General features: G+C 39.0%; 2 protein-coding genes and 1 pseudogene across 2 annotated transcripts; all 3 read right to left on the bottom strand.

The window, feature by feature from the left end:
• Positions 1-7,062: 7,062 nt before the first annotated feature.
• On the bottom strand, positions 7,063-12,281 carry LOC133722694 (probable linoleate 9S-lipoxygenase 5; annotated as a pseudogene).
• Positions 12,282-15,480: 3,199 nt separating this feature from the next.
• On the bottom strand, positions 15,481-16,087 carry LOC133722277 (cysteine proteinase inhibitor 1-like). Its single transcript, XM_062149129.1, has one exon. The coding sequence runs from the start codon at positions 15,983-15,985 to the stop codon at positions 15,641-15,643; it is 345 nt and encodes a 114-aa protein (XP_062005113.1). The 5' UTR covers positions 15,986-16,087; the 3' UTR covers positions 15,481-15,640.
• A 3,949-nt stretch (positions 16,088-20,036) lies between these two features.
• LOC133723394 (ervatamin-B-like) lies at positions 20,037-21,562 on the bottom strand. Its single transcript, XM_062150221.1, has 2 exons — positions 20,725-21,562; positions 20,037-20,629 (listed from the first exon to the last, which is right to left on the bottom strand). The coding sequence occupies exons 1-2, from the start codon at positions 21,281-21,283 to the stop codon at positions 20,037-20,039; spliced, it is 1,152 nt and encodes a 383-aa protein (XP_062006205.1). The 5' UTR covers positions 21,284-21,562.
• Between the last annotated feature and the right edge of the window lie 5,360 nt (positions 21,563-26,922).

Raw genomic sequence — 26,922 nt, 5'->3', positions numbered from 1 at the left:
TAAGAACACGGATGTTCAGCAGGAACGACAGGAATTGTCGTGGCCTCGATCGCCGCTAAAGTGACGAGATCACACATAACTGCTGCAAACATGCCTGCAAGGATGCACGTTCCTATGAGAGGACATAGCGCCACCCTACACGAAGGTAGGTATGGCACCAACGCCATAGAGAGTGGCACTCTAGCGTCATAGGCCATGGTCCCAGCTAGGATGCGTGGGAGGCCTGTGGGTTCGAATGATACTTTGGCACAACTCGATCCTTTGATCATCGACACTCAAAATCCGTCTCATGAGAATGTTCCGGATTATGGTTATCATTGGGGGATGCCTCAACGTCAGTTCGTGAATGTATGTGGATTGGATCCATAATTACGCATGTTCGAAGCAATTGTGGTTAGAAGTCTACCACAGATGAGCCTACGAGCATTTATGAGGATACTGTTGCTTGTTTTGAACAAATGAAGCAAGACTACATCAAATGCGACAACACAAAGCATCATCAACAACAACAAACTCTCCTCAAGATCAAAGTGAACAAGGTTCGATCTGATGACAATATGGCAGACTTGTTTACAAAATCATTGCCTAAATCTACTTTCGAGAAACATGTTGGTAGCATTGTTTGCGGAACTTATCCGAACTCTCATGATCGTAGTCATCAGGGGGAGATGCAGACATCAGGGGGAGATGTCCACATGTATGGTCTCGAAATGTAAAGGGTGTGTTGTACTCTTTTTCTCCTCCGACTGAGGTTATTTTTGTCCCACTGGGTTTTTGTTACTCGGCAAGGTTTTTGACGAGGCAACGAGAGGAGCACCACGTTTGGGCGACACAAGGGGGAGTGTTTAAGGACACCTAGTTTGTATGTCTGGCCCAAACTCTGATTACTTGTCTGAGTTGTAATAGATTAGTCTTACAGATATTTTCGGAGATATTTTATTCAATATATGATTCAATTTCCTTATAAAACTCTTATTCTCTTGTTGTAATCCTCTATATAAAGAGACCTCTATTGTTAATGAAAGACACAGCTTATTCTCTCTCAATTCAGTTTTACTAAAACACATAATAGTTTTAAAGCCAAAAAAAAGTTTCAAATAGCACGTACAACCCACATATAACATTTTCCTCATCGAATACTCATGTTCTAAATATTCCTGTAATTATATAGTGGAATGTTCCTAATTTCATTAATTGCTTCAAATTGAAACGAGAACTATTTGGGTCTTCCAAAGTTTAAATTTCGTTAGTTTTTTTTTTTTTTTGTTATTTATGTTATTATGGAGGTTTTGACTTTTTTTGTTTCCCTACATTGTAACTTTTCTTATTCTCTAATAAATTTTTGAGGTGTCAGGGTCCTTCCCTCACCCTGCTTCTGTGCTTTAGCCGAAAAAAAAAATGGAATGTCATAAATTGATATACCACGTTCCATGTCATCACTAAGAATACCTTCTCGTGACGCCAAAACCGCCATTAATCGACATCACCGACACAAATGACCCGTACCCACATATTGAAAATGAATTGCACAATAATGGAAAGTTGCAAGTTGGGCAATCGTTAGGCTAAATTTGGTTTGCATTATTGACCATATAGGGATGAAAAATTACTAAAATTGCATATTCAATCTGCCATATAACATAGTCAATGGAATAAAAACTATGTATAGTTCATATGCAGAGATTGGGACGCAAACGATTATACTAATTTAGAAGATAGATCAATTACTTTTCAAAAAAAAAAAAAAAAAGATAGATCATTTATCTTCTACCTCAAGAAAAGTCACCGTGGCCAAATTGGAACCGCAGCTGCCAGCTTTGGGCGTTTGGCTTTATATCAGAAGCAAAAAACCAAAAGGGTTAGCTTCAGCTAGCAGACTGCAGGTATTTTAGCATTTTTGTTAAAAGCTAAGCATAGTGAAGAAGCAGCAGCCTCATTGGACCTATTCATCTACTTAATCTCTCTAATAATATTGACCCAGAAAAGATAAGTTTTCTGTAATAATATTCTTCTTCCAACTATGCTATTGCTTTAATATATATCTATATTATATTACCTTGTGTTTCCTCACTTTTCACATGTGGGAATCCTTTATTTTGTTCTTTCTTTAACATCACATTCACAAGATTTTGTTATAGGGCGAGTGTGGGATTAGTGTTGATTAGTTTAATCGCCAGAGAAACAGACACTAATTATCTGTAGACTAAAACAACAAATCTAGCACTTCAAGATCATGTTTATAAGCAAATTAAACACAAGCACAATATAACTAATTAGGGTTCCAAATTACTTGAATCAGAATTTTAAACCAACAACTGTTTAATCAAAATTGGAAAGGATCCTTTCCAAATATTAAATTTCCTTCATATTTTACGGAGAGTCAATAATACTACGAACAAAAATCTGAGTTTATCACACTTAACGTTTCAATTTCACACCAATATATTCTTGGTGGCCAGGAAGGAGGAAGCGTTCTGACAATATCCCTCGAGCACGGATTAGTCTCTGGGCCTAGGAAGCCTTTGAAGACACCGTGTGATTGACAAATAAAAAAAAATAAAAAAAAAGTTTCAATTTCACACACTTTTGATTATGTCAAGAGACTGTGGTTACAGTACTTCTATTTATGTTAATCATCCACTGAATCTGTGAAGATCTGCTTTCATAAAAGTAGATTATTTCAATTTCAAGTGATCGAGGTTTGCAAAAATGCCCTAAACTACAGCTAAACGCAAGGAAAGTCGGCAACCAAAGTTCTAAATAAGCTAGGAAGTACATTTCATCCACACAAGAAAAAAGAAACAACATACTACCACAAGGAATTAAGAAGAGGTAAGTTTTTCATAATGATAAGACGTGAAGTACTTTTCAGTAGTACGTACTCAATTAATTAACATTGGGATTTTGCTTAGATGAGTTCAAAACAAGTACGTTTTTTATGGTTTAGCGGTATGACCGTACGAAACTGTGAAGATTAATTAATGTACGTGGTTTTTCAATGCAAAGTGCACCAGAAACAAAAGCAATCAAGGACAACAAAAATGAAGATACGGATAAACTTCTCAGCCGCCCTACTAGGGTTTAGAAATGTATTAATAGGCATGAGGTAGCTAGGGTTTATAAACCTAATCAACTACAAGCCAACCATGTATTTATATTTTTGAATAAACCTAGCATTATTCTTTACGATATAAAAAAAAAACCATGTATTTATATTTGGATCGTACGTAGTTCTTGACTTCTTGTTCTTGATTTCTTCACGAAATAAACTTACTCAAGAACAGGTGTGAGGTCGCGTCTATTTTCAAAAGATAGGATCATAATAGTTAGAATTAAGAAGCTAGCATCAATGAAGCGTGTTGTAGAAACAAAGATTGAATAAACCTGAGATAATCGTGATGATCGGATTAACCACTAATCAAACCACGTCAATAAATGATTAGCAAATAAATGACTGGCGCTAAATGATTAGCAAACAAACTTCTAATGTACGTCTATACCTGTGATCACGTTTTTTCCCTTAACTATTATCCCGGTGTGATTAGGTTTTCTAAAGATAATGTGAAAGACGTATGAGCATGAATACTTTATTTCAAAGAAGCGGCATTGAGTATCGATATTTGAATACCAAACGTCTAATGTATTGTTAGATATATACGCACTCTTAATCATGAGAGTTACAAATATTTGTTGTTAATTTCTTGCTGAAAGAGAATAGAAAATGTTGAAGTTATATAAGATTTCTCATGCTTTGTAGTGGTCTTTTACCGTTGCATTTAACTATGAGATATAGACTCTAGTCTGGTGATTGATGCACACAAAAAAGTAAGGATTAATTTCAGTTTATCCCCTGAGGTTTGGGGGTGTCATCATTTCACCCCTCTCCTCTTAATTTTGAATTTTTACCCCCTGAGCTTTTTAATTTTGCTCAACTGTGTCCAATGTCTCATTTTCCGTCCAAATTGGACGTTAAGTCCGATAATGAGGCCCACTTTAAAGGCTAAAAGGGTCATTTCAAGACAAAAAAAATATAAAAAAAAAAAACACTCATTCTAACATAATCCGACGTCGTTTTGGCCCCTTGCCCCCTGCTCCACCATCCCCATTATCCTCGTCTCAGCCCTTTCTCTCTCTCTCTCTCTCTCTCTCTAAAGCCTCCTCCTTCTCTCTCTCTGAAAGGTTTCGATGATGGTGGCAAAGGATGGGTGGACGAGGGCGGCGATGACCGACGACGTCCTCATCGTCGGGCTATTGCTGCAGCTGAAAGAGTCGCGAGCAGCGGCGTCGTCGTCGTCTTCGCTTCTCCAGTATCCTTCACTGTCAAGTCCGTGATTCCGCTGTGGGGGACTCCGGCTGCCACACAGCAAGGCTTCGACGTCGGCGGCGGCCCGACTCCACCCTGACCCGTACCCGACTCCATGGCCTCCACCGCCAACCCCTTCTCCATCTCCCTCTCCTCCAAGCCCTCTGCCAAACCCTCGGAGCTCTCTCTTCGGGTCCAGACCCCTAGCCTCGCGGATCTCCGGTCTTCCTTCGCTTCCAATTGCTCCGTTAAGCTGAGCAATTGCTCTGGTCTTCCTTCCTTCGCTCTCCGGTCTTCCTAGCGGCTCCGGTCATTGTTGGCATGGATTTGGGTAATCGAAGCTACCCGATTTACATTGGATCGGGACTTCTCGATCAACCTGAGCTTCTTCAAAGGTTTCAATTCTGAAATTTCACTTTAACTATCTACTATGTTGTATACTGATTAATCGTTGCTATCAAAATGCTGTTGGAATTCATTTTTTTTCACTGATTTGTGATTATTTGGCTGAGATAACTAAATCAGAAGTGAAAAAATTCATCTCTTCTGGAAAAGAAACCGTTCTCATGTTTTTTTTTTGTTATACCATTTTTGGGTCTCAAGACATTATTGGTGGGGAGAGGACTGATGGAAGAAGAAGAAGATGAAGTTTTTTTGTTGCAGGGGCAAGGCGGCAAAGGCCAAGATGAAGAGGAGTCGAGCAATGCGGCTTCTGCTACAGGGGCTGAGACGAGGATAATGGGGATGCATGGGGCCAAAACGACGTCAGATTATGTTAGAATGAGGGTTTTTTTATTTTTTATTTTTTTTGTCTTGAAATGACTCTTTTAACCCTTAAAGTGGACCCCATTATCGGACTTAACGTCCAATTCAGACGGAAAATGAGACATTGAACACGGTCGAGCAAAATTAAAAAGCTCAGGGGTAAAAATTTAAAATTGAGAGAAGAGGGGGTGAAATGATGACACTCAAAACCTCAGGGGAGTAAACTGAAATTAATCAAAAATAATAATAACGTGGAAGACCAAATCCTTCTTTGAAATTCATTTGATTGATTATGTGATTCCTTTTCAATAAACTAAACATGTCTGCTCCAAGAGGATCATAACTATGGAGTCATCGAAAGTGACATCCAAACAAATAAAATGATAGGAACGGAACTTATGGGTCGAAATGAGAAAGGTAGATATTGAAATGTTGCTAGAACGTGCAATGATCATGTGAGTGTGTGACCCATATTGTCTAGTACAGTAGTACTTTACATGCAGAATCAATTTCGGTTGGCAATTACATTAACAGCAGTAGAGATTCGATCGAATTGGCATCGACAATTATGAATTCATGCAAAAGGACAAAAAATATTGGTGCACTAGGCAAAGTACCAATAAGATTGTTAATCACCAAACTTTTGAACTTTGAAGTTTGAACCCTAATGTTTGTGTTTGTGTTTGTGTTTGCCGTACTGTATTCGATCATAGAGAACCTATCTTATTTTTATATATCAAAAATCTTAATGAGACGTCAAAATAAATCTTCTTCAAATTGAATGATTTATAAATATTTGTACAACAATTGATACACACCTACGTACATAATTTGTACAATATACAATGCGCTATATTGTTATTATTTTGTGTGTTACTGTCAACATAGGATCAGGGAATTGTCACTTTACAATCATTTTCTGGGATAGCATGGGGTACCCAATGGAATATTTCTTCTACTATATTTTAATAAAATATCCATGTAAATTTGTATTTTGTACAATACAAATTGGTAGTCGGAAACGTGGTTGAAGACTTGAAGGGTTAGGTACGTAGGTTGAAAGTGGCCAAGCACTTGCAACCTTGATAACTTGTTTGACGTGTTACAAGATCTCCACGCATGCATGGCTGATCGGTTTTAATTTTTTTTTTTTTTTTTTGGGGTAAAAATTGATTTCATAGATTATGAAACTCTACAGTCAAAGTTTAACGCCTCCTCCATAAACGAAGGGGGTTCCAACAAGTGAATAAAATCAACACTACATAATAAAGCTTCTTGAGCTAACAAGTGAGCAACTTGGTTGGTAGATCTCCATGTAGGAGGCGTTTCGTTCTTTGATTCTATGACTTGCAGTTATTTTAAATTAGTTATATAGTTTTGCACCATTATTTTCTTTTGGTTCCTGTATATATATTTCAATGAATGTATGACTAATGAAAGTACTTTGTTTGTAGAAAGAATTGGAGTATTGGCCGATGGCGGCGACCTGTGGTGGCGTTTGGTGATTGCTGTGGATTGCACGTGTGTTAATCTAGCTCCATTATATAATATCTTGAAAGTTGATTGAAAATTGTTTGATCGTTTTTTTTTTTTTGGAAAGAAGCAATGTACGTTGCTTGATTATATTTCTCCTAGAAAAAAGAGATACAAATTGATTCCGAGAAACTAGATCATATTTTGTAGCTTTTTAATTGCTATTTGCTAATGCAGTAAGTGGACTAACTGGGACTGTGTTGCATTGTATGAAGTTACAAACTACAGAGTCTATGATAAAGACAATGGAGAAATTGGGCTGATGCAGTTGGACTTGAAAGAAATTCTAGCAAACAGATTCACAACATTTAATACGGTTCAAAACGTAGTCTAGCAAACAGATGATTATAACATTTCAAAACAAAGAAGAAAAAAACATGATCATAATCTATTTATAGCGAACATATTTTAACATTTGGGGTTTATTTATTTATAGACCTCCCAAACACACTAGGAAAACCAAGCGTAGCAAACAACACAGTTGAAGAAGCTTCAGATCGAGATACTGTTTGGAATTCCCTTGCCAGTAAGTCCTTCTTCACTAGTAGGGTAGAGCAAAGTGTAGGGCATCTTCACCGGTCCAACTCGGTTCTTCAGATTCTTATTCTGGTTCCTAATTTCAATTCCATTCTCTATTTCAGCCAGTTTCTTCCCAAATCTCCCAAATGCTTCTAACACCTCCTTGTCAGTTGTCCACTCGAGACTGTCCCTCTGCCCCAGATACACCTCATCACTAGCATGCCTGGACAGAATTTCGATGAGGGAAACGCCGATCAGGGTCTGAAGCTGAGCAGTACGTAATTGTTTTCAAGAAAGCCTTATCAGGGTTCTCCTTGAGCTCCTCATATTCAGGAGTTCCTTCTTCGGGCATGAATCTTCGGCTAACAGTGGGGCGGTTTGGAAGGTACCCTGCAAAAGGGTACTGTCCAAAGTTGACAGCTGCATGGAGAGCTGAAGCAATCCATAGGATGATAGTGCATGTTTCGACTAGGTCTTTGCGAGTCTGCATTTTAAGCCACCACAGCTCGTCTTTTAAGTCACCGTGACCCTTCTCTACAAGTTCCTTCCACCAGAACTGGAGTTCAGGGTCTTTTTGGACCATGTCATCACTCTTGTAGTAGAAATTGCAATACTCTTCCACCCAAGTTTTTATTGCGGACCAAATCTGAAGCCCATCAACAGCAAATGGGTAGTCCTCTATCAGTAAGCGAAGACCGTGTGGACAACTTTCATCCTTGACCGCCACTCCTCTGTATATAATCAATAGATATAATGTCATTGAAATGTAAAAGATCGGCTTAATGTGTCTGTACGTAGCAGTTTTTCAGCATTTTGTTACCTCTTGAGGAGATCTGCAGGGAGAGCTTGCTCAGATAAAACCCAATCCTTATAAACCGCCGATGACATCTCCAATGCATACTGGGATGGAAAACATGTCATCTCCAAAATCCCACCAGCATTGATGAGGAGTTGCCTGGCTTGTGCATTAATATTCATGGTGTCACGGAAATGAGGATGTAAAAGCTTGTAAATTGGGTGAAGCACACTCAGCTGCCTGTTGGTAGCAATTATAAATGGCTCGATCACTGCGTGAGTTTTCAACCTGCAACCAAAAGATGAGGGATACGATGAATGTGAACTTTGTTTAATTTAGAAGTTGATATATTTATATGTTTCTTTGTCCATTATAATTGCAAAAATTTCTGTGAAGATTACTTGGAGACGCTGAATGGTAACAGGGGTAACTCCAACCAACATTTCTCTGGCAAATTCTTCATCAGTCCTCCAAGCAGTCTTATCCTCTAAAAATGAAAGAAAACAGTATGAAGCCTCCAACTTCAAAAATGTACACATACCATTTGAATGTATGTTCCTAACATGCATATACACACATACATGTACACATATATGATATATCATACCTTTGATCACTTGAGGCACTGGGAACCTGAGGAAATTTTCACCATCGATCGGTTCGTAGAATTTCCTTGAGCATCTCCACTGGGATGTTGTCCCCAATATCCTTTAATAAACCTTGAGGCAAAGTAATCCCTCCTTCATAAAGTTTAAGCACATCCTTGAAGCTGTCAAACTCGTTGGGAGTATCATCAAACAAAGCCTCAAGCTCTGTTCTAACGAACTGAGCTATGAATTTTAAACCATAAGTAAGAAAGTCTGCCAACTTCAAGTGGCCAAATCGTTCATCTCTCGGAACATAAATGTTTAGGCTCAGAAGAAGGTTCAACCTAGTCTCGCTGTTTGAATCTGTTAGAGTTAAATGATCAGAAATCTATGATCATAACTATATAAAAAGTTCAACTAAAATCCAGACGTACATGGCTAACCTGTCTTTGTCGGTGCTCGTCCAGTTCTTCCTCTTCGAGGGTAAGGGTACTCTCTAGATCCTCCAAGAATAGGACGGACATATTCTTCGCCCTCATCTGGATCCCCGAGATCATTGTAGTAAGCATAGTCATAAATCCTGTCCCATTCCTTGAGCTCTCCTTCCCCATCTCCTCTTAAGTTTACTAGTTCGTCTTCTTTGTAACTTTGTAGTGGCAATGGTGTATCACTTGGAAGATATGACTGCACAATCAATATATATATAGAGGATGTATATATGATCTTTAAGTCTTTAATTAGCTTAGGATACAATACACAATTGAATCACAACCTTACACATAAACCCTATGTAAGAAGTTGAAGTGAAGTAATTTACTTCACAGTGGAAGATTGATTACCTTGTTAACAAAGTATTTGGCTGCAGGGTACACCCAAGAGTTGCAAACAGTGGATCCTGCCCTCATCCGGAACATCTTCGAGTGTGACGGTCTTAAGATAAAACTCACTGTGATGATTGTTTCTTATCAAGAACGCTCCTGGAACTCCGATTTCCTCTTCCCAGTCAAAGGTGACATTAAAAACAGACTCTCCTGCTGTTATGGGTGTGACTGTGGTGAACCAGTTTTCCAAGTATGCTGCCTTTCCAACTTTCTCTTGCAACCCGTTTGCTACAAAATTAACACAAGCTAGCTCATTAATTAGTAATTTGTAACTCTTGTGCTACAATGTACCTAATCTTTAATGAACTGAAAGTTAAAATAGATGAGAAAACTGACCAGATTCAGCATTAACAACACTAATGAGCTTGAAAGAAACCCCTTGGCCTAACAACTCAAGCGCGCCATCAGCATCCGAAGCAATCGAATCATTGAAGTCAAAATTATATAGGCAATATTAGGTCGAGTATGAGACAATTAAATCAATCTTCCAACAAGCCTTTGATATCAAGCCTTGTCTTTTGGGATTTGATCAATATATACTCTGCAAGTTTGTGATTTTACTCAATAGGGGTGTCTGCTGGCCTATTGACAAAAAAAAACATATGCAGGTAGATGACCCGTGTCCGCTCTCACCGCTTCAAACTCCCAAGTTCTCAAATCTCAAGTCTTAACCCATCACTATTCACTTCTACAATTTAAAAAAGAAATAGAAGCCCATATTTGGGATTTAAGATGAGATCGTAGATATCAAAATTAGATTTTGCATATGCTTTGAACCAATTCTTCCCTCTTAGATCCAAAATCTCTGGCTTTGCTTTTAATCTTCCACATGTCTTTTTGTTAGTGAGAATTCGAGTTGGGATAGCTCTCTGTTTTCTCATTTTCTTTTTAGTTCTTCTCTATCTTTAATAATTATATGTTAACGTGAAATTTAGTATGCACTTATTATTTGTTTCTGGATCTAGCCGTACTATTATTGATGGGTGAAAGAGGTGAGAAGCTTTGTGGGTGGTGCAATGAGATTTATCTCAAAGTCCTTAACAAATCTGTGGTTTCTAGTTTTAGATTCTCACCATCTCTCTGAAGCAAGATGATTCATGAGAGAGCTGCAATGTGGTTCTTGACAAACTTGGTCAAAGAAAGAAAGAAATAAAGTGACAAACTAGAATCACACGTGGGCTTTCAAGTGAGCCGTTGAAGTTCGATTACACCCATCCAACGACTGATATTTGGAAGATTGCACTTCGAAAAGTCCTTTGCGGACATCTGCTGTGTGAGAATTACAAGTGGGTGTTAATATGCTAGATGCAGGTATGCTTATTTATGTAGATTTTATAGTATTCATGTAGTTTCACTCAAAATGAGTATTATTCTTGTTTATTGTCAAGTAGTATCTCTAGACATAGATCGACTATACAATTATGTCTTTGATCAGAGGATTTCAATTTCATTTTAAGTGATTAAAAGAATACTAATTATACATTGTCGATCAATAAGTACTAGACCAAATGGTTATTATTGGAATACTTGTCTCAATAATGTTCTGTAGGGTGAAATGAGGGATTGTCAATCACAGGCCTCTTGTTTCACTGTTACACACTTCTTTTGAAACAATAATTATTTTCTAAATTTGATAGGAAAGATGTAATAAAAAACAAAACAAACTAAACAAAAAAAGAAAAGGAAAAAATTTCATAGCCTGATCATCACTAGTGACTAGTTCCTAGCATCTGAACTTATTCGATCTGCAAGGTTATGTTTACTAACTACAGTGGTGAGGGAGCGGGTGCCATAGCTGATGCAGTTGGATAAGAAGGGTACATAGCAATGCCACACAAACCTCCTGGAGGACCAGCATTTCGAAGAATTCTCATGTAGCCCTTTTCACCCCAGGTTTCGCCCCATGAATTCTTCACTAACCAATAGTTGGTGCCTTCTTCAGTCGTTCCGTACCCAACGATTGTAACAGCATGGGTTAGGTTTGTCCCGCAATTACCAGAAAATACCCCACTTGCGTATGCCCTAAATTCACCTCCATCGGCATCAAGGGCGACTGAGACTGGTTGCTTGGCCACGGCCTTTAGTAGATCATTTTCGCTATTGGGAGGAACCATTTCATAACCGTTTATCTTGGCAGCATATTCAGTCGTCTTAGTAGTGTCACATGTCTCTTCTGCACCCTTGTATTGGTAGTTTTCTTCACTAGTGATTCCTCCGTTGTCATTTATGTATTTAAAAGCATCTTCCATATTACCACCACCGCAGCCCTTGTTAATTTGATCTCTGTTACAGTCCACAAGTTGTTGCTCGGACAGTGAAATCAATTGGTTACTTTTGATTTTGGTAATGCCCTCAATTGTTGCCACTGCTGAAAATGCCCAACAAGAACCTGCATATGTGTTCAGAGAATTTGAGAAATTTACGTGGAAGAAAGTCATTAATATACAAGGAATTGATCAAGGTTTGAGATTTGGTGGTTCTTACTGCATTGTCCTTGTTCCTTGACGGGGGTAACAGCACCTTGTTCCCTCCAGTCAATTCTAGTCGGAACATCAGTTTCAGACAGGTCTTGGTACCTAAAAGATTTGATATTACGTTGTCCACGGAATGAGCTTGAGTTCAAGGTGACGTTGGGAGCTTGAAATCCAGTGTAAAGTCCGAGAAATTCTTCATTGCTCATATCAGAAAACAAGTTGACGCTTAACTTGTAAGTCTTATTCCCTTGGCTGTTGAAGTTATTTACAAATAACAAGTTCTTCACGAATATGGTGAGACGCCTTTCTTTCTCTGCATTGTCACCGTAAGTGCGTCCGAACTGTGCCATCCATTGCTCAAATGTTTTCAAAAATGTAGAGGGATCAACTTCATCGTTGGACGTGGCTGGGGGTTGTGCCATTGCCCCCAAGATGATAGATAAAATGGCAATTATAACATGGTTCTTTTGAAAAGCCATTGCAGTACTACACCCAGTATATATCAATGACGGCTCTCTGATACTAAATGACTTTGATTTAGCAAGCTGTGAAGGAGAGAGCATGATATCATCGGTTTATATAAAATGTGAACATGTCTCACATACTATGATGATAGACGTACAGGAATTTAATTTTGGCAGGTTTAAAATTTGACATTCTTAAAGTATCACAATTATGAATAATAGTTATTCATTTGGTGGGTTTAATTCTAATTAATATTTGGTAATTTTCTTTTATGTTATATATAGTGAAGAATCACAGGGCTTTTCAAAAATGTACCTGTAATACTATTAAATGTACCTGTAATTTTTGTGGTCAACGTACCATTGAAAAAAAAACCATTACATAGTGGGAAAGCCATTACAGGTTCTTTTGAAAAGCCATTGCAAAATTGAGGGCTTTACAGGTAATTTAATGTCAACGTACCACTATTAAATTTTCTCAAAAAAAAAAAAAAACGTACCACTATTAAATGTACCAGTAATTTTTGTGGTCAACCACTATTAATTGTACCTGTAATTTTTTGTTTATGTTATATGTGTTACAATTTAATTTAGTGGTTTCCTTACCTGTAATTTATTTCGGTTTTTTTCAATGGTAATGCCCTCAATTTTGTGGTAAAGCCATTACAGGTTCTTTTGAAAAGCCATTGCAAAATTGAGGGCTTTACAGGTAATTTAATGTCAACATACCACTATTAAATTTTCTCCAAGAAAAAAAAAACGTACCACTATTAAATGTACCAGTAATTTTTGTTGTCAACCACTATTTTTTTTTTTGTTTGAGAGAATAAGTGTCAACTCCATTAATAATAAGAAAGGTTACAAAATAGAGATGTAGATACTACATCGTAAATGAAAAGTACAGAAATAAAACAATGAACATAAAACCTAGTAAAGATACGATTGGATGCAAAATTGCATCTGAAGACGCACCGGGTGTAAACCGTGCTATGTGAAAAGTTACTAATAGTATGACCAACCATAAAAGGCCAATCTTCTATCAAAGTAACCGGTGGTATGACCAACCAAGCATATTCCTCGTACAACTTACGCCGAAAATAGAACAATCTTCCACCTATGTTACTGATAGTGTAACCGACCATGAGAGGGCAATCTTCTAACAATGTAACCGGTAATATGACCATCCAGACATCTTCCACGTAAGAAATACGCCAAATAGAGATCAATCTTCCACCAAAGTGACCTATGAACCAAGAAAATAAAAACCAAATGAAAATTAACACCAAAGACCAAATCCACGCCCACTGTCAAACCCAGAACCAGATCCTACCCGGATCCCAGATCCGACCCAGCATCCAAATCCAGACCCAGCCCCAGGCCCAACTCCAGATCCGACCCGGATCCTAAATCCGGATCTTCAGACCCGTCGGCACCACGTCGTCGAGCGACGTTTTCAGCCCAAACCAGATGCGGACCCTCGACTCAGCATTTGGCAATCTGTCGACTGCCGAACGCTGCCAGACGCTTTAAACCTTAAAATCCAGATGCGCCTCACAGGGCCACGACCAGGGAAGAGTTGCCCTGCCCCCGCCGTTGGCTGACAAAAGCCCAACCTGCTCGCTACCGCATCCACCTTAGTACCCCATTCCACCACCGATCTCGGATGGCTATTCCACCACCCGATCCTCCAATGGCGTCGAAAATCACAGAAGTGACTCCGCTGCAAGGAGGAAAAACGGGGCGAGCAACCTTGACCACTACGCCACATCCCCTCCGCCACAACAGAAGCACCCAGATACTCCATATTCATGGAGAAAATTTCAGAAGCAGACTGCAAGAGCGGCCGCTCTCTACCCTAGCAGAAAGCACTAGGTTACTCTTGAATCGATTTTTGTTGTCAACCACTATTAATTGTACCTGTAATTTTTTGTTTATGTTATATGTGTTACAATTTTTTTTGAGAATAAGAAACCTTTATTGATAATAACCAAATTACACCATACGGGAATGACCGGTGGTGGACATGAACTCCCCACTCTCTTCCCTAAAACCTAAACCAGTTATGGGTCCGTCATCAAGAATGACTTCCATGAGCCGAAGGGGCCCAACCCCTAACCACCTATAACGCCCAACCACTCGGGCTACAAGAAATCCCGAGAATCTTGATACCACCTCATAGACAATCGCCAGAAAAACCAACGCCCTCTTCCACACCGTGTTCCAAAGATACCAGACCACGTGCAAGGATCGCTCGTTAGCACATTGACCATAAGATAACACCGAAATTAAACCAATTCGTCCCTAGGAATGACACCACATCCATGGCACCTCAAATTGACCCAACCCTAGCTCAACAGAGTAGGGACATGCGAATGACCAGAAAGACCTAACCAAAATCCTAATCAAAAACCTAACCAAAACAATTACTCTAATTAAAAACATGAAACAGCCCCACCTACAGTCTTCCTTCTCCTTAGGTGGCCCGCCGGCAAGCCACCTCCATAACACTGCCCCGTCAAACTCACATCGCCAGAAAGACACAGTCCGCACAGCAAGCCACGCCGACCTCAACTGTTGTCGGCCGAAACCAGAATTAAACCCAGATCCCGACGAGTCCACACCGAGATCCAGTGCGAAACTCTCCATGCCTTGCCGCCCGGCCTTGTCCGTCCGCTTGATCCGCCTATCAACCCATCTCAGAGAGATAGCCAGCGCCATACAATCCATGGCATACCGCCGCCACGATCTGGCCTCAGGCCACCTGCTCCAAGCCTGCGTCGAATCCCAGCCACCCATCCTGCACGCCTGCGCTGCCATCCGAGAAGAGAGAAACGTCGTATACAACCCGGAAGGATGAATCCGAAACCCGATACGAAGCCCCGAGCCCCCACGATCCCGTCCGGCAACACCCGCCACTCGTCGATGAGGCCGGAACCCACAGTCGACGCGGAGGCGCTGCCGGACAGGCAACAAGCTTTTCTTTGCGATTTCCAAAACCCTAAAAGGCTTCCCTGTAATCTCGGAGCAAAATTATTTTTACAAGATTATGTGTTACAATTTAATTTAGTGGTTTCCTGTAATTTATTTCCGTTTTTTTTTTGAGAGGGATTTATTTCAGGATTTAAAATGTTAAATTAATTACGAGGAGACTCACAAAATTTCCAAACAGTGAAGAACAATGAGCCTGATCGAGCATATATTTATTACGAAATATCTGGAAATACCATTGGAATTAATAACAAGCGCTAAATTCTCCATTCGATCTTTATTACAGCGAAATTAATGAAGGCAGATAAGTAACAGAAATCGACATATAAACTACTCCTTGACTTGTTTGAAGGAGGTCAATATCTTATTGTTCAACCAAAGCCTCTCCCACACAACAGCCTCATATTTCACAGCCGAGGATTTATCCTTGACAGCAATGATGAGCCGGAAGTTTTCGCCGGCGACCACCTGAGTCTCGCCTTTGACGACGCTCTGGAACACCAACTTGTTCTTAGATTTCTTGTTGTACTCCGACACTGCGAACTCCGCGATCTCCTTCACGTGGGGGTCGTTGATGTTCTTGATCGGCTTCCAACCACCGAGCACAGGGCTTTCTGGGGCGGCGGCGGAGAGAGAGAAGAGGAGTGCCATGATTGCGAGGAGGAGGAGACGCATGGTGATCGACCGCCGTTGAATCTTTGGATGAAGTTTTAGGGAGAGAGATGGTGGTGAAAATTATTTATATCGAGGTGGTTATAGAGGTTCTTTGGCAAAGCACCTGGATTTGGTACTTATTACGGTAGTGGCACTGCACTTTTATGAGTTTGGGCGGAAAGTCGAGGGGGTAGTTTAGGGAAGGTCAATCTCTACACTATCTTAGCTTCTCTTCAAAACCCTAATGCAGAGAGTCCGAGACAGTATTACATGAATGTACACCACGTGTACTTATCAACCATTGTATGATGAAGCTAAGCTGATATATTTACACGACTGTATCAAGTTGAACTAAAGCAAGTTTAACCATTACCTTCTTTGTGCTGAAAATTGGTTCATGAGGTACTACAATTATGGACAAAAATGACAATGGTATGCGAAATTAGTAAAAGAGGATTTCCCTTAATTTGCTACCATATCATTTTCGGTGTGGTTAATGATTTAACTATTTTCTATCATATGTGCAAAGTAGTCATTACCATCTGAGGCAACTAATTTTGTGGCGTGTAATTGGGAGGCTAGTGAAAGGAACCCTTCCATACCTCCTTAATTAATTAGAATCTAAAAAAAAAAAAAAGAATACATGTTTTTTGTTGAATCTAATAGAGAAATAACAAGAATATACGTACGTACTCCATTGAAAATTGAAACAAGAGAAATATTAATAACAGCAGAACAATTATATGACTGGCATATCTTATATAATTAAGCCAATTCTTGGGAATTGTTAAATTTTTGAACTACCATATATGCCCTCACATAATATAGGTATTAATAAATAAATTATTTCTAGATGAGGATAGGATAGTTAATTGACTATATCATAATTCATATATCCCACAAAAAAATGAGAAACTTCCCTAAAATCAGGAGAGATAACTCTTTTAATTTAAAAAAATTAAAATAAAAGGCAATTGACATGTGCGAAGCACATGTTAAGGGGCTAGTTTACAATTATATATACATGTATATATGAAAAAGGTAATGAATTGGAGTAGACATTAATTCCACATAACTAATATATAATTGTATATACAAGATGATCGAGCAGACGTGATGTAAGTGGTGCAGTCTAGGGAGACTAGATAGAGGTACGTCTGTGAAGAGATTGAAACGTTGTGCAAACCAAGACATGGCATTGAATGGTGCTAATTAAATGAGGTAGTTCAATAAGGCTCGGGTGGAACTGATGATCCGACCATAACCGATTGATCTTTATCAGAAGGTGATGATATCTCACACTATTGTGCATGAAGGGTCCAGTGATGAGGGACTATAAATTTGCAAGCAAAGAGTAAACATTGTCTAGCTCGACTCATTTCAGAAGATCATGGAGAAAGGCATCGAGCTCACACCTCAATTTATAATTTCTTTTACTTCCAAGTTCCAAAAAAAGAGTTGAGGATAGGTACCCAGAGGCCAGTAACTGCCATGGTTATGTCGAAGCTGGGATGATGATGAGTAGTTCAGGAGGTGGCAAGGAACTATATACACATAATCGGAAGAGCAACGATGTTTACATCCTCGGGTATCCACTGCAATAAGGCCATGCTTTGCAAATACATGTTGATGTTGCCACGGAAACCAGATTTTCCCATGAAGCTTAGGGCACACATGCACACGTGTGAAGTTCCATACCCTTGATGTTTAATTATTGATTTTTTCAATTTCAAGCCTCTCTCCCATTCCACTCTTCAATAATTAAATACTGTGAACAATGTGAATACGTGTCTTTCCAATTCTTTTATTCAATTCTTTTCAATTTCTTTCAGCAGAGCTCTTAAAGAGATGAAATTAGTACAAATTTTGTTTTGAATGATGCTCAACCTGGCATATAAATTGGGATAATTTACGTACTGTACTAAACTAGCCAAACCTAGGGTTTTGAGTATAGAGAGCGACGACGACGGCTTGCTCCTCATCGTCGGTCTAGCAGAGGCGCGATCTATCGTCGTCGAGCGAGTTTCAAAGGTGAGGCAGGGGAAGTAGGTTTTGCGGCTTGGAGCAGGTTTCTTTTTTGCTGTTTGGAGTAGGTGTTGGGGAGGAGCAGCCGGCGGTTTTGCAGCGGCGATTGAACTAGGTGCGGTCTGTGTAGCGGTGGTGAGCGAGGATTGGCTGAATAAGAGGCCTCTGTTGTTGTGGCGGTGGTTGGTTCGAGATCGGAGATCCTAATCGATCTCTCGTTTTTGGCCGTTTGGGTTTCAATTTTGTTGTTCTTCTCTCCCAGTTCCAGCACCGATCGGGTTGCTGCTAATCTGTGCTAGGTTGCTAAGAGGAGGTGACACTTATGCTGCGTTGGAGGGGACGTCCGCTGGAATCTGTGGCGGCGGCGGCGATGATTGGCAGAGGCAGACTAAAGTCTGCTATGGTGTTGTTTTTGGTACCCTTGGGCCTGGGCCTGGGACAAAGTCTTTTGGGTTTGGTCTCAATCTCTAGGCTAGTTTGGTTTGTTAAGAGGTCTGACCCTTTTACAGGACAGGAGCCTATAGATGTCTAGTTGGTTTATTTGCATCTATGTCTATGCTTGTAAGAATGTCTCTATGAGTATTGTGGAAGTACTTAGCTTTAGCGTACCACAATTGCGTGCTCGACATTTAAGGTTAGGTAGAATAGATTGCCTACAAGGCGAGGTGTTGTTATTTGGCATAGACTACTCTGAGCATAAATGTATTATTAGAGTAGTCTTCTGTACTATTCTTAATCTATGAACCGGGGCATACTACTAGTATGTTTCCATAATTCAAAAAAAAAAAAAAAAACCTGGCATATAAATTGAGAGCTCGAATGTGATTATTAATTGTTGAAGAACATGTTGAATCTGGCAACAAGTCCAACTCGAACAGGCTCTTCACGACATAATGTTCAAACTAAGTTTTGTTAGAGTGACTTAGAAAATGAAGAACCTAGTGGATAAAATGTTTATATCCGGTCTCACATTAATTCTGTTACCTTCTAGTATGATGAGGGTGACACAACTTTAGAACATGAAAGCTCATTCAGACTCTACCAAAAACTCAAAGGCCAAACATTGTAAAACTAGTTCGCAGATCTCTATCCTACCCACAATCGAACACCAACTATGCGTCTTAACCTTTAATTTAATTGGTTAATTATGCCTTTTTTTCGTAAGTGGTCTTAATGTGCCTCCTTGTTGTTCTCTTTCTCATCTCAATAAGTCTAATATTTTTTAGCCAAAAAAACATATGTTGTGAATATCGGGCCTATGCCGAAACTAGTACGGCCCAGTATCGTACCAGTTTTTTTTTTTTTCTGAGCTGGGGTGACCCAATTCATTGAAAACGATTGCTTGTGGTCTCCACTGCACCGAATCACTAGTTAAAGTCTCATACTTTTCAACCACCCATTATTCTATTTTCTTTTTCTTTTTACCTTTTCTACACGTTTTGCGCGCAAAGCGTTCTCCTTCAGTTTAACGGTACCGCCCCGATTCCCTGCACAATCTTCATTTACGTTCTTCTTCTTCTTCGTCTTCCTCTCTCTCTCTCTCTCTCTGAATCCTAATTCCGAAGCATACATATACTATTTCATATATAACTACAGCGTTAGGTTTTTCGCAATGGATCTCCCTGATTCACCCCCTTCAAATCCATGGATTCGCCCGTCTCCGGTGAGTTTATATTGTATTTCATGCAGTCTTATTCGATCGCTTTCTCATTCGTTTGATTTTAATATGCAATCCGATTGTTTATGCTTGTGTTTGAATTTTTGCTGAAACAAGTCATATGAATATTCAATCACTTTTTTATTTCATTTTCATATATGAAACCATGAGGAACTTTCCTCAGTTGAGCTTATTTTGAAACAATAATTATTTTCTAAATTTGATAGGAAAGATGTAATAAAAAACAAAACAAACTAAACAAAAAAAGAAAAGGAAAAAATTTCATAGCCTGATCATCACTAGTGACTAGTTCCTATCATCTGAACTTACTTATTCGATCTGCAAGGTTATGTTTACTAACTACAGTGATGAGGGAGCGGGTGCCATAGCTCATGCAGTTGGATAAGAAGGGTACATAGCAATGCCACACAAACCTCCTGGAGGACCAGCATTTCGAAGAATTCTCATGTAGCCCTTTTCACCCCAGGTTTCGCCCCATGAATTCTTCACTAACCAATAGTTGGTGCCTTCTTCAGTCATTCCGAACCCAACGATTGTAACAGCATGGGTTAGGTTTGTCCCGCAATTACCAGAAAATACCCCACTTGTGTATGCCCTAAATTCATCTCCATCGGCATCAATGGCAACTGAGACTGGTTGCTTGGCCACGGCCTTTAGTAGATCATTTTCGCTATTGGGAGGAACCATTTCATAACCGTTTATCTTGGCAGCATATTCAGTCGTCTTAGTAGTGTCACATGTCTCTTCTGCACCCTTGTATTGGTAGTTTTCTTCACTAGTGATTCCTCCGTTGTCATTTATGTATTTAAAGGCATCTTCCATATTACCACCACCGCAGCCCTTGTTAATTTGATCTCTGTTACAGTCCACAAGTTGTTGCTCGGACAGTGACATCAATTTGTTACTTTTGATTTTGGTAATGCCCTCAATTGCTGCCACTGCTGAAAATGCCCAACAAGAACCTGCATATGTGTACAGAGAATTTGATAAATTTACGTGGAAGAAAGTCATTAATATACAAGGAATTGATCAAGGTTTGAGATATGGTGGTTCTTACTGCATTGTCCTTGTTCCTTGACGGGGGTAACAGCACCTTGTTCCCTCCAGTCAATTCTAGTCGGAACATCAGTTTCAGACAGGTCTTGGTACCTAAAAGATTTGATATTACGTTGTCCGCGGAATGAGCTTGAGTTTAAGGTGACATTGGGAGCTTGAAATCCAGTGTAAAGTCCGAGAAATTCTTCATTGGCCATATCAGAAAACAAGTTGACGCTTAACTTGTAAGTCTTATTCCCTTGGCTGTTGAAGTTATTTACAAATAACAAGTTCTTCATGAATATGGTGAGACGCCTTTCTTTCTCTGCATTGTCACCGTAAGTGCGTCCGAACTGTGCCATCCATTGCTCAAATGTTTTCAAAAATGTAGAGGGATCAACTTCATCGTTGGACGTGGCTGGGGGTTGTGCCATTGCCCCCAAGATGATAGATAAAATGGCAATTATAACAAGGTTATTTTGAAAAGCCATTGCAGTACTACACCCGCGGCCAGTATATATCAATGAGGGCTCTCTGATACCAAATGACTTTGATTTAGCAAGCTGTGAAGGAGAGAGCATGCTATCATCGGTTTATATAAAATGTGAACATGTCTCACATACTATGATAGACGTACCGGAATTTAATTTTGGCAGGTTTAAAATTTGACAATCTTAAAGTATCACAATTATGAATAACAGTTATTCATTTGGTGGGTTTAATTCTAATTAATATTTGGTAATTTTCTGTTATGTTATATATAGTGAAGAATCACAGGGTGACTATTAAATGTACCCTGTAATTTTTGTGGTCAACCACTATTAAATGTACCTGTAATTTTTTGTTTATGTTATATGTGTTACAATTTAATTTAGTGGTTTCTTTACCTGTAATTTATTTCCGTTTTTTTTAGAGGGATTTATTTCAGAATTTAAAATGTTAAATTAATTACGAGGAGTCTCACAAAATTTCCAAACAGTGAAGAACAATGAGCCTGATCGAGCATAGTTCATAGTAGTTCTTACATGTTACATTATGAAATATCTCGAAACACCATCGGAATTAATAACAAGCTAAATTCTCCATTCGATCTTTTATTACAGCGAAATTAATGAAGGCAGATAAGCAACATAAATCGACATATAAACTACTCCTTGACTTGTTTGAAGGAGGTCAATATCTTACTGTTCAACCAAAGCCTCTCCCACACAACAACCTCATATTTCACAGCCGAGGATTTATCCTTGACCGCAATGACGAGCCGGAAGTTTTCCCCGGCGACCACCTGAGTCTCGCCTTTGACGACGCTCTGGAACACCAACTTGTTCTTAGATTTCTTGTTGTACTCCGACACTGCGAACTCCGCGATCTCCTACATGTCGGGGTCGTTGATGTTCTTGATCGGCTTCCAACCACCGAGCGCAGGGCTGTCTGGGGTGGCGGCGGAGAGAGAGAAGAAGAGGGCCAGGATTGTGACGAGGAGGAGACGCATGGTGACTGCTGTAGACACAAGAAATTTAATGAAAATAAAATTCATTAAATAAATTGGTCAATCTTTGAAATTTTGACTAAAAGGCTTAGTTGGCACATGAGTCCTACAAAAGGTACACGTGCTCATACGTCACCAAAATTATGTGAGCTTCGAGGATGACGCATGTCAAAATACGAGTGATCTATCGGTTGAATGACGCGGAAACATCAATTTATCGCTGATTGATTGTTGCTCGAGTTAAGCATTTAAAGCGGATCAATCATATTAAACTGATTGATCTCAATGAAAATCAAGTATTAAATCACTACTAGAATTATGGCCTCAGACATCGGCCAAAAACCGATGAGAAAAAGAATTTCGACCGATGTCTTAGTGGGTGATGAGAAAGCTAGGTCCGGAAAATCCAGACATCGGTTTTTAGCCGATGTCTGGTATCATTATATACATCGGTTCTTTATTATAAATCGATGTAAATACGTTTAAATGATAACAAATTTGTATGTTTATATATTGTTAAACCCTCATCTTTTTGCCTTTAATGCTTATAGAAATATAGATCCTACAGCCCAACTATGCATTTTAACATCGTTATTTATTTAAAAACGATGACTAATATTGTTTCACACATCGGTTTTCTTGTCTTCACCGATGACAATACTTATACTAGACATCGATCTCTATCTAAAACACGATGTGCACTAGTTTGTGGCACATCGGTTTCAACATAGTAATTCGATCTCTTGTGGTTAATGGGACATCGATTTTTATTTTGAAATTGATATATTTCTCTTAATAGACATCTTTTCTTATAGTTATAACTGATTTAAACTTTATATATAGACATCATGTTATTTAGATGAAAATGATGTCCACAAAATATGTAGCTGCTGCTATAAAAGGCAATCTATAATATTTGACGAAAGTAATTTGAATATTGGAGTATTATGTCCAAAATCATTATCCTTGACGGTTCACAAAATAGGTAAAATAAAACCCCAATTAACCTACTACAAGGCTAGCCTAGCAATTACTATTGCAGTTTTATTCACAATTGCTGTAGTCACTTCATCTACCACAAAAGGTGCGAATTGGGTGCGCTGCAAGACTGAAGAAATCATATGGATAGTTCATATTGTCTAAAAATTCTTGAAGATCTTCCAACTTTGCACCAGAGAAGCCTGCAAAAGAGAGTATAGACAAACATGGAAATGCAATGTTTCCTGTTAAATTTCACTTGCACCACTGACTATCATGAACATTTTATAGCTATTACCATTACTATCATTCATCACAGATGAATCTTTGTATCAGTTGTAGATCTTATCTATCTTATTCTGTTTCGCTTCTTCAGCTTTTCTGGTCTTCAGCTTTGCTGTTTTCGTCCCAAGTTGTGATGATGTTTTAACCATCTCTGCACAACACAATAATTTACAATGAGTTTTGATATAAAATTCATCAACGGATACTACCACCCAACAACAAAAGATAGATACATGCAAAACAACTTCAATATGGTAATTGTAAGGATTTTCCTATTCATTAGTCTTCAATCAGGAAACCAGATACAGTAAAATTGCACATAACAAAATATAAGCTTGTCTGTTGAACAAATATAATTGTACAGGGCCAAAAGAAAGAACTACCACTTTTGGCAATTTGGGGACTAGCAGCTAGAAAATTACTCTCCATGTTAGATCAGTAAATTATATCTCATGAGAGCCAAACAATGATAGAGGACAAGAAGTCCTCAATTAAGCCTAGAAACACTCAACAGTAACAAGGAAAAAAAAAACACTCAACAGTAACAAGGAAAAAAAACACTTCAAGATAACGACATTAGTCAAAGTAATAGCAGTTTTCCAATCTTATGATAGGGCTGATAAGAAGTAATGTCTAAACTCTAGAGCGACTGATGCCCATAGAGCAGACCAAAAAATGATTCGATCCCAAAACATAACTACAAAACGGAGCACTATTTAAAACTGATGTGCAAGCCTAGATCAGAATGTTACCTATGGTGAAACATAGACTTTGATTAACAACAAACTACTCACTGTGATAAGGAGCTTGCCTTTTTCAAAAGCTCTTTGATCTCTCGCCGCAACCAAGTTTCCGCAGCAATCTTTGGTCCTCTCTGAGACCAACAAACCCACCCAAACCAGAAAAAATTCTTTTCACAATCAGAATTGAACCTTAAAAAAACATGAGAACGAATCCAATTGAAGCATGGAAGCGTCGAATTGCATGATTAAGACAACGAATTCTGAAATCTATGCCATAGGGATTGAGCTATGCCATAGGGGTTGAGCGACGGTACCTTCTTTCAGTAAAGAAATTCAACATGCGAAAAATCAAACTATCCAAAAGTACTGGACTCTAACTTACCTAAACCCGTAATGGGACATCACAGCAGCAGGTTCTCCTTTTGCCAATGTACCTCGGGGAAAATGTGGTTGGCTCCATTACACAATGGTTCAACTTCAACCCAATGGTTTATGGTCTACTGGTCTGCTTGTCTGTATCAATATAAAAGTAGGATTTTCCAGTATTTAGTCTTTAAATTTCCTTAGTGCTACAAAATTTACCGTAAAAAGGACATTAATCCAAGTATGGGCAAGGAATTGACCACCTCTAGACTTTAAGCAAGAAAGGAGCACATCACAAGATCCTTGATTAGCAGGTCTGGAAGACCTAGTTTACTTCTTCACACTATTGATTTTCACTGCAACTGGTTCTGAATAGTATGGACAACTTCCAAATAAAACATCAAATGACCTGTAATGCAAGTACAAAAAAAAAATAAAAATAAAATAAAATTATTTAGTAACCATAAAAGGAATCCTATGTTCACCACTGTAGGTTTTGACTTGACATGACTGACAGATGCAGCCCAAACAATTCTCAATGTTAATATTTTCAAATCATTACACTAATTGTCATGGTCAATTGAAGAGATTGTTTGAAGTAGCTTAAGAAGTAATGGAGGCAGTACTAATGAGAACAGGTTAAGAAGCTATTCTATATGTCCCTTACAGTTCCTTTTAGGATACCTATATGTTTTTCCTTTATGATATAGTGGAAAACTGGAAATGCACCAAGTCATTGAATGTTAATGTCAAGTTCAAGCCATGACTCATGAGTATGCTAGATAATTATACATTCTACACCTACAATTTCTGTTACAAAATATCAAAGCAAGTAAAGCTATAATATATTCAGTGCAATAACCAGTGGAAAGATGACAGTGATACAAGAGCCTTAACATACTGCCTTGTTGTGGTAATGGAACGCAACCAGTCCACGAGACATATGCTATGAAAAGCCCTCTTGCAGCTGGTATTATCGCATGTATAGTCAGAGGTAATGGATCTACATGTTGCTGAGAAGGATCCAAAATGAGCGGTGTGAAATCTTGAGAACCAAAGCAAAGCACTAAAGCATTTTCCTTCACTTCCCTAAGAACCAAAGCATCAAACACCAAAACACTAAAAACCCAGTAACTCAAACTCCATTACCTTTATCATTCAAAGACCAACACAAGCTCAGATTCTGAAACAGCAACCACACAACGGATCCCCACACAACCACCACACCCACAACCCCCAAAGGGTCTCTAAACCGATTGAACCTCCACTCATCCTTCATCTTTCTCAAAATCAAAGCAAACCCAATTAACAAAACAATAACACAACCAAAACACTACAACTTTATCTCCAAAAACCAGAGTTGAAAAGGCAGCAGATGAGTAAAGATCAAAAAACGTGTACTAGTACTAGTTGCTAGCTAATAAAGGCCCCCCAGAAGTGTTTGAAAACGCGTTCCACTACCTCAGATTACATATAATCTAGATAATAAAAAAATCAATGTAAACAAGTCAGAGGAACCCAAAAGATTCATACTTTAGCCTAGTCGGAAAAAAAAAGGTTCATACTTTACAATCAACCAACCCAAAACAAGAAGGGGTCTAAGAACTAGAGCGCACGGCAAGCCTGAGGTAATTTGCTGAGATCTACATGTTGTTGAGATGGATCGAACTGGGTTTTGCAATTCTTGCAAGTCCTAAGATTCACAAAACCATACACCGCAACAAAAATGCCCCAAATGTTGAAGATCCCCTCGATGCCGAGAACCCAACCTTGTGAGTAGCGAATTCGAAACCGGATCGACCTGTTTAACAATGGGCTCGCCCGAGCCAGTGTCATATTAGAAGAGAGAGAGAATCAGTATTGGTGGTGCAGAGAAGAGAGAGAGAGGACCTACGCTGGTGGCGGTCGGAGAAAGAGCTCGAGGCGGCTCCAGGCTCCGAGCTGAGGTCGAGGGCGCGAGTCAAGTCGGAGAACGAGCTGAGGTCGGGAGCGTGAGTCAGGTTGGAGAAGGAGCTGAGGTTGGAAAAGGAGGCAGTCAAAGTGAGAGTATCAATTAGGGTTCGAAAGTTTCGGACAAAATGACTAAGTGTTGGGGGAAATTAAAATTTTAAACCCCCGCGTTTCTCAAACTTTTTAAGTTAGTCCCTCCGCGTTTTTTCAAAATTTTTGAACGAGACTTTACACATCAGTTAATTTAACGACCGATGTTTATAATCACAATAGAAATCGATATTTCATAAACCGATGTTAGGATGTATTTTTTACATCGCGTGCAATTCCGACCGATTTAATAGTGGTGATGTCTGATGGCATAATTCTAGTAGTGAATACAAATATCGATCAGATTAAATTGTTTAATTCT

Source organism: Rosa rugosa, chromosome 7, assembly GCF_958449725.1.
Source record: "Rosa rugosa chromosome 7, drRosRugo1.1, whole genome shotgun sequence".
Taxonomy (NCBI): Eukaryota; Viridiplantae; Streptophyta; class Magnoliopsida; order Rosales; family Rosaceae; genus Rosa; species Rosa rugosa.
The sequence above is the reverse complement of the archived record's forward strand: the minus strand, read 5'-3'. Positions and strand labels throughout refer to the sequence as shown.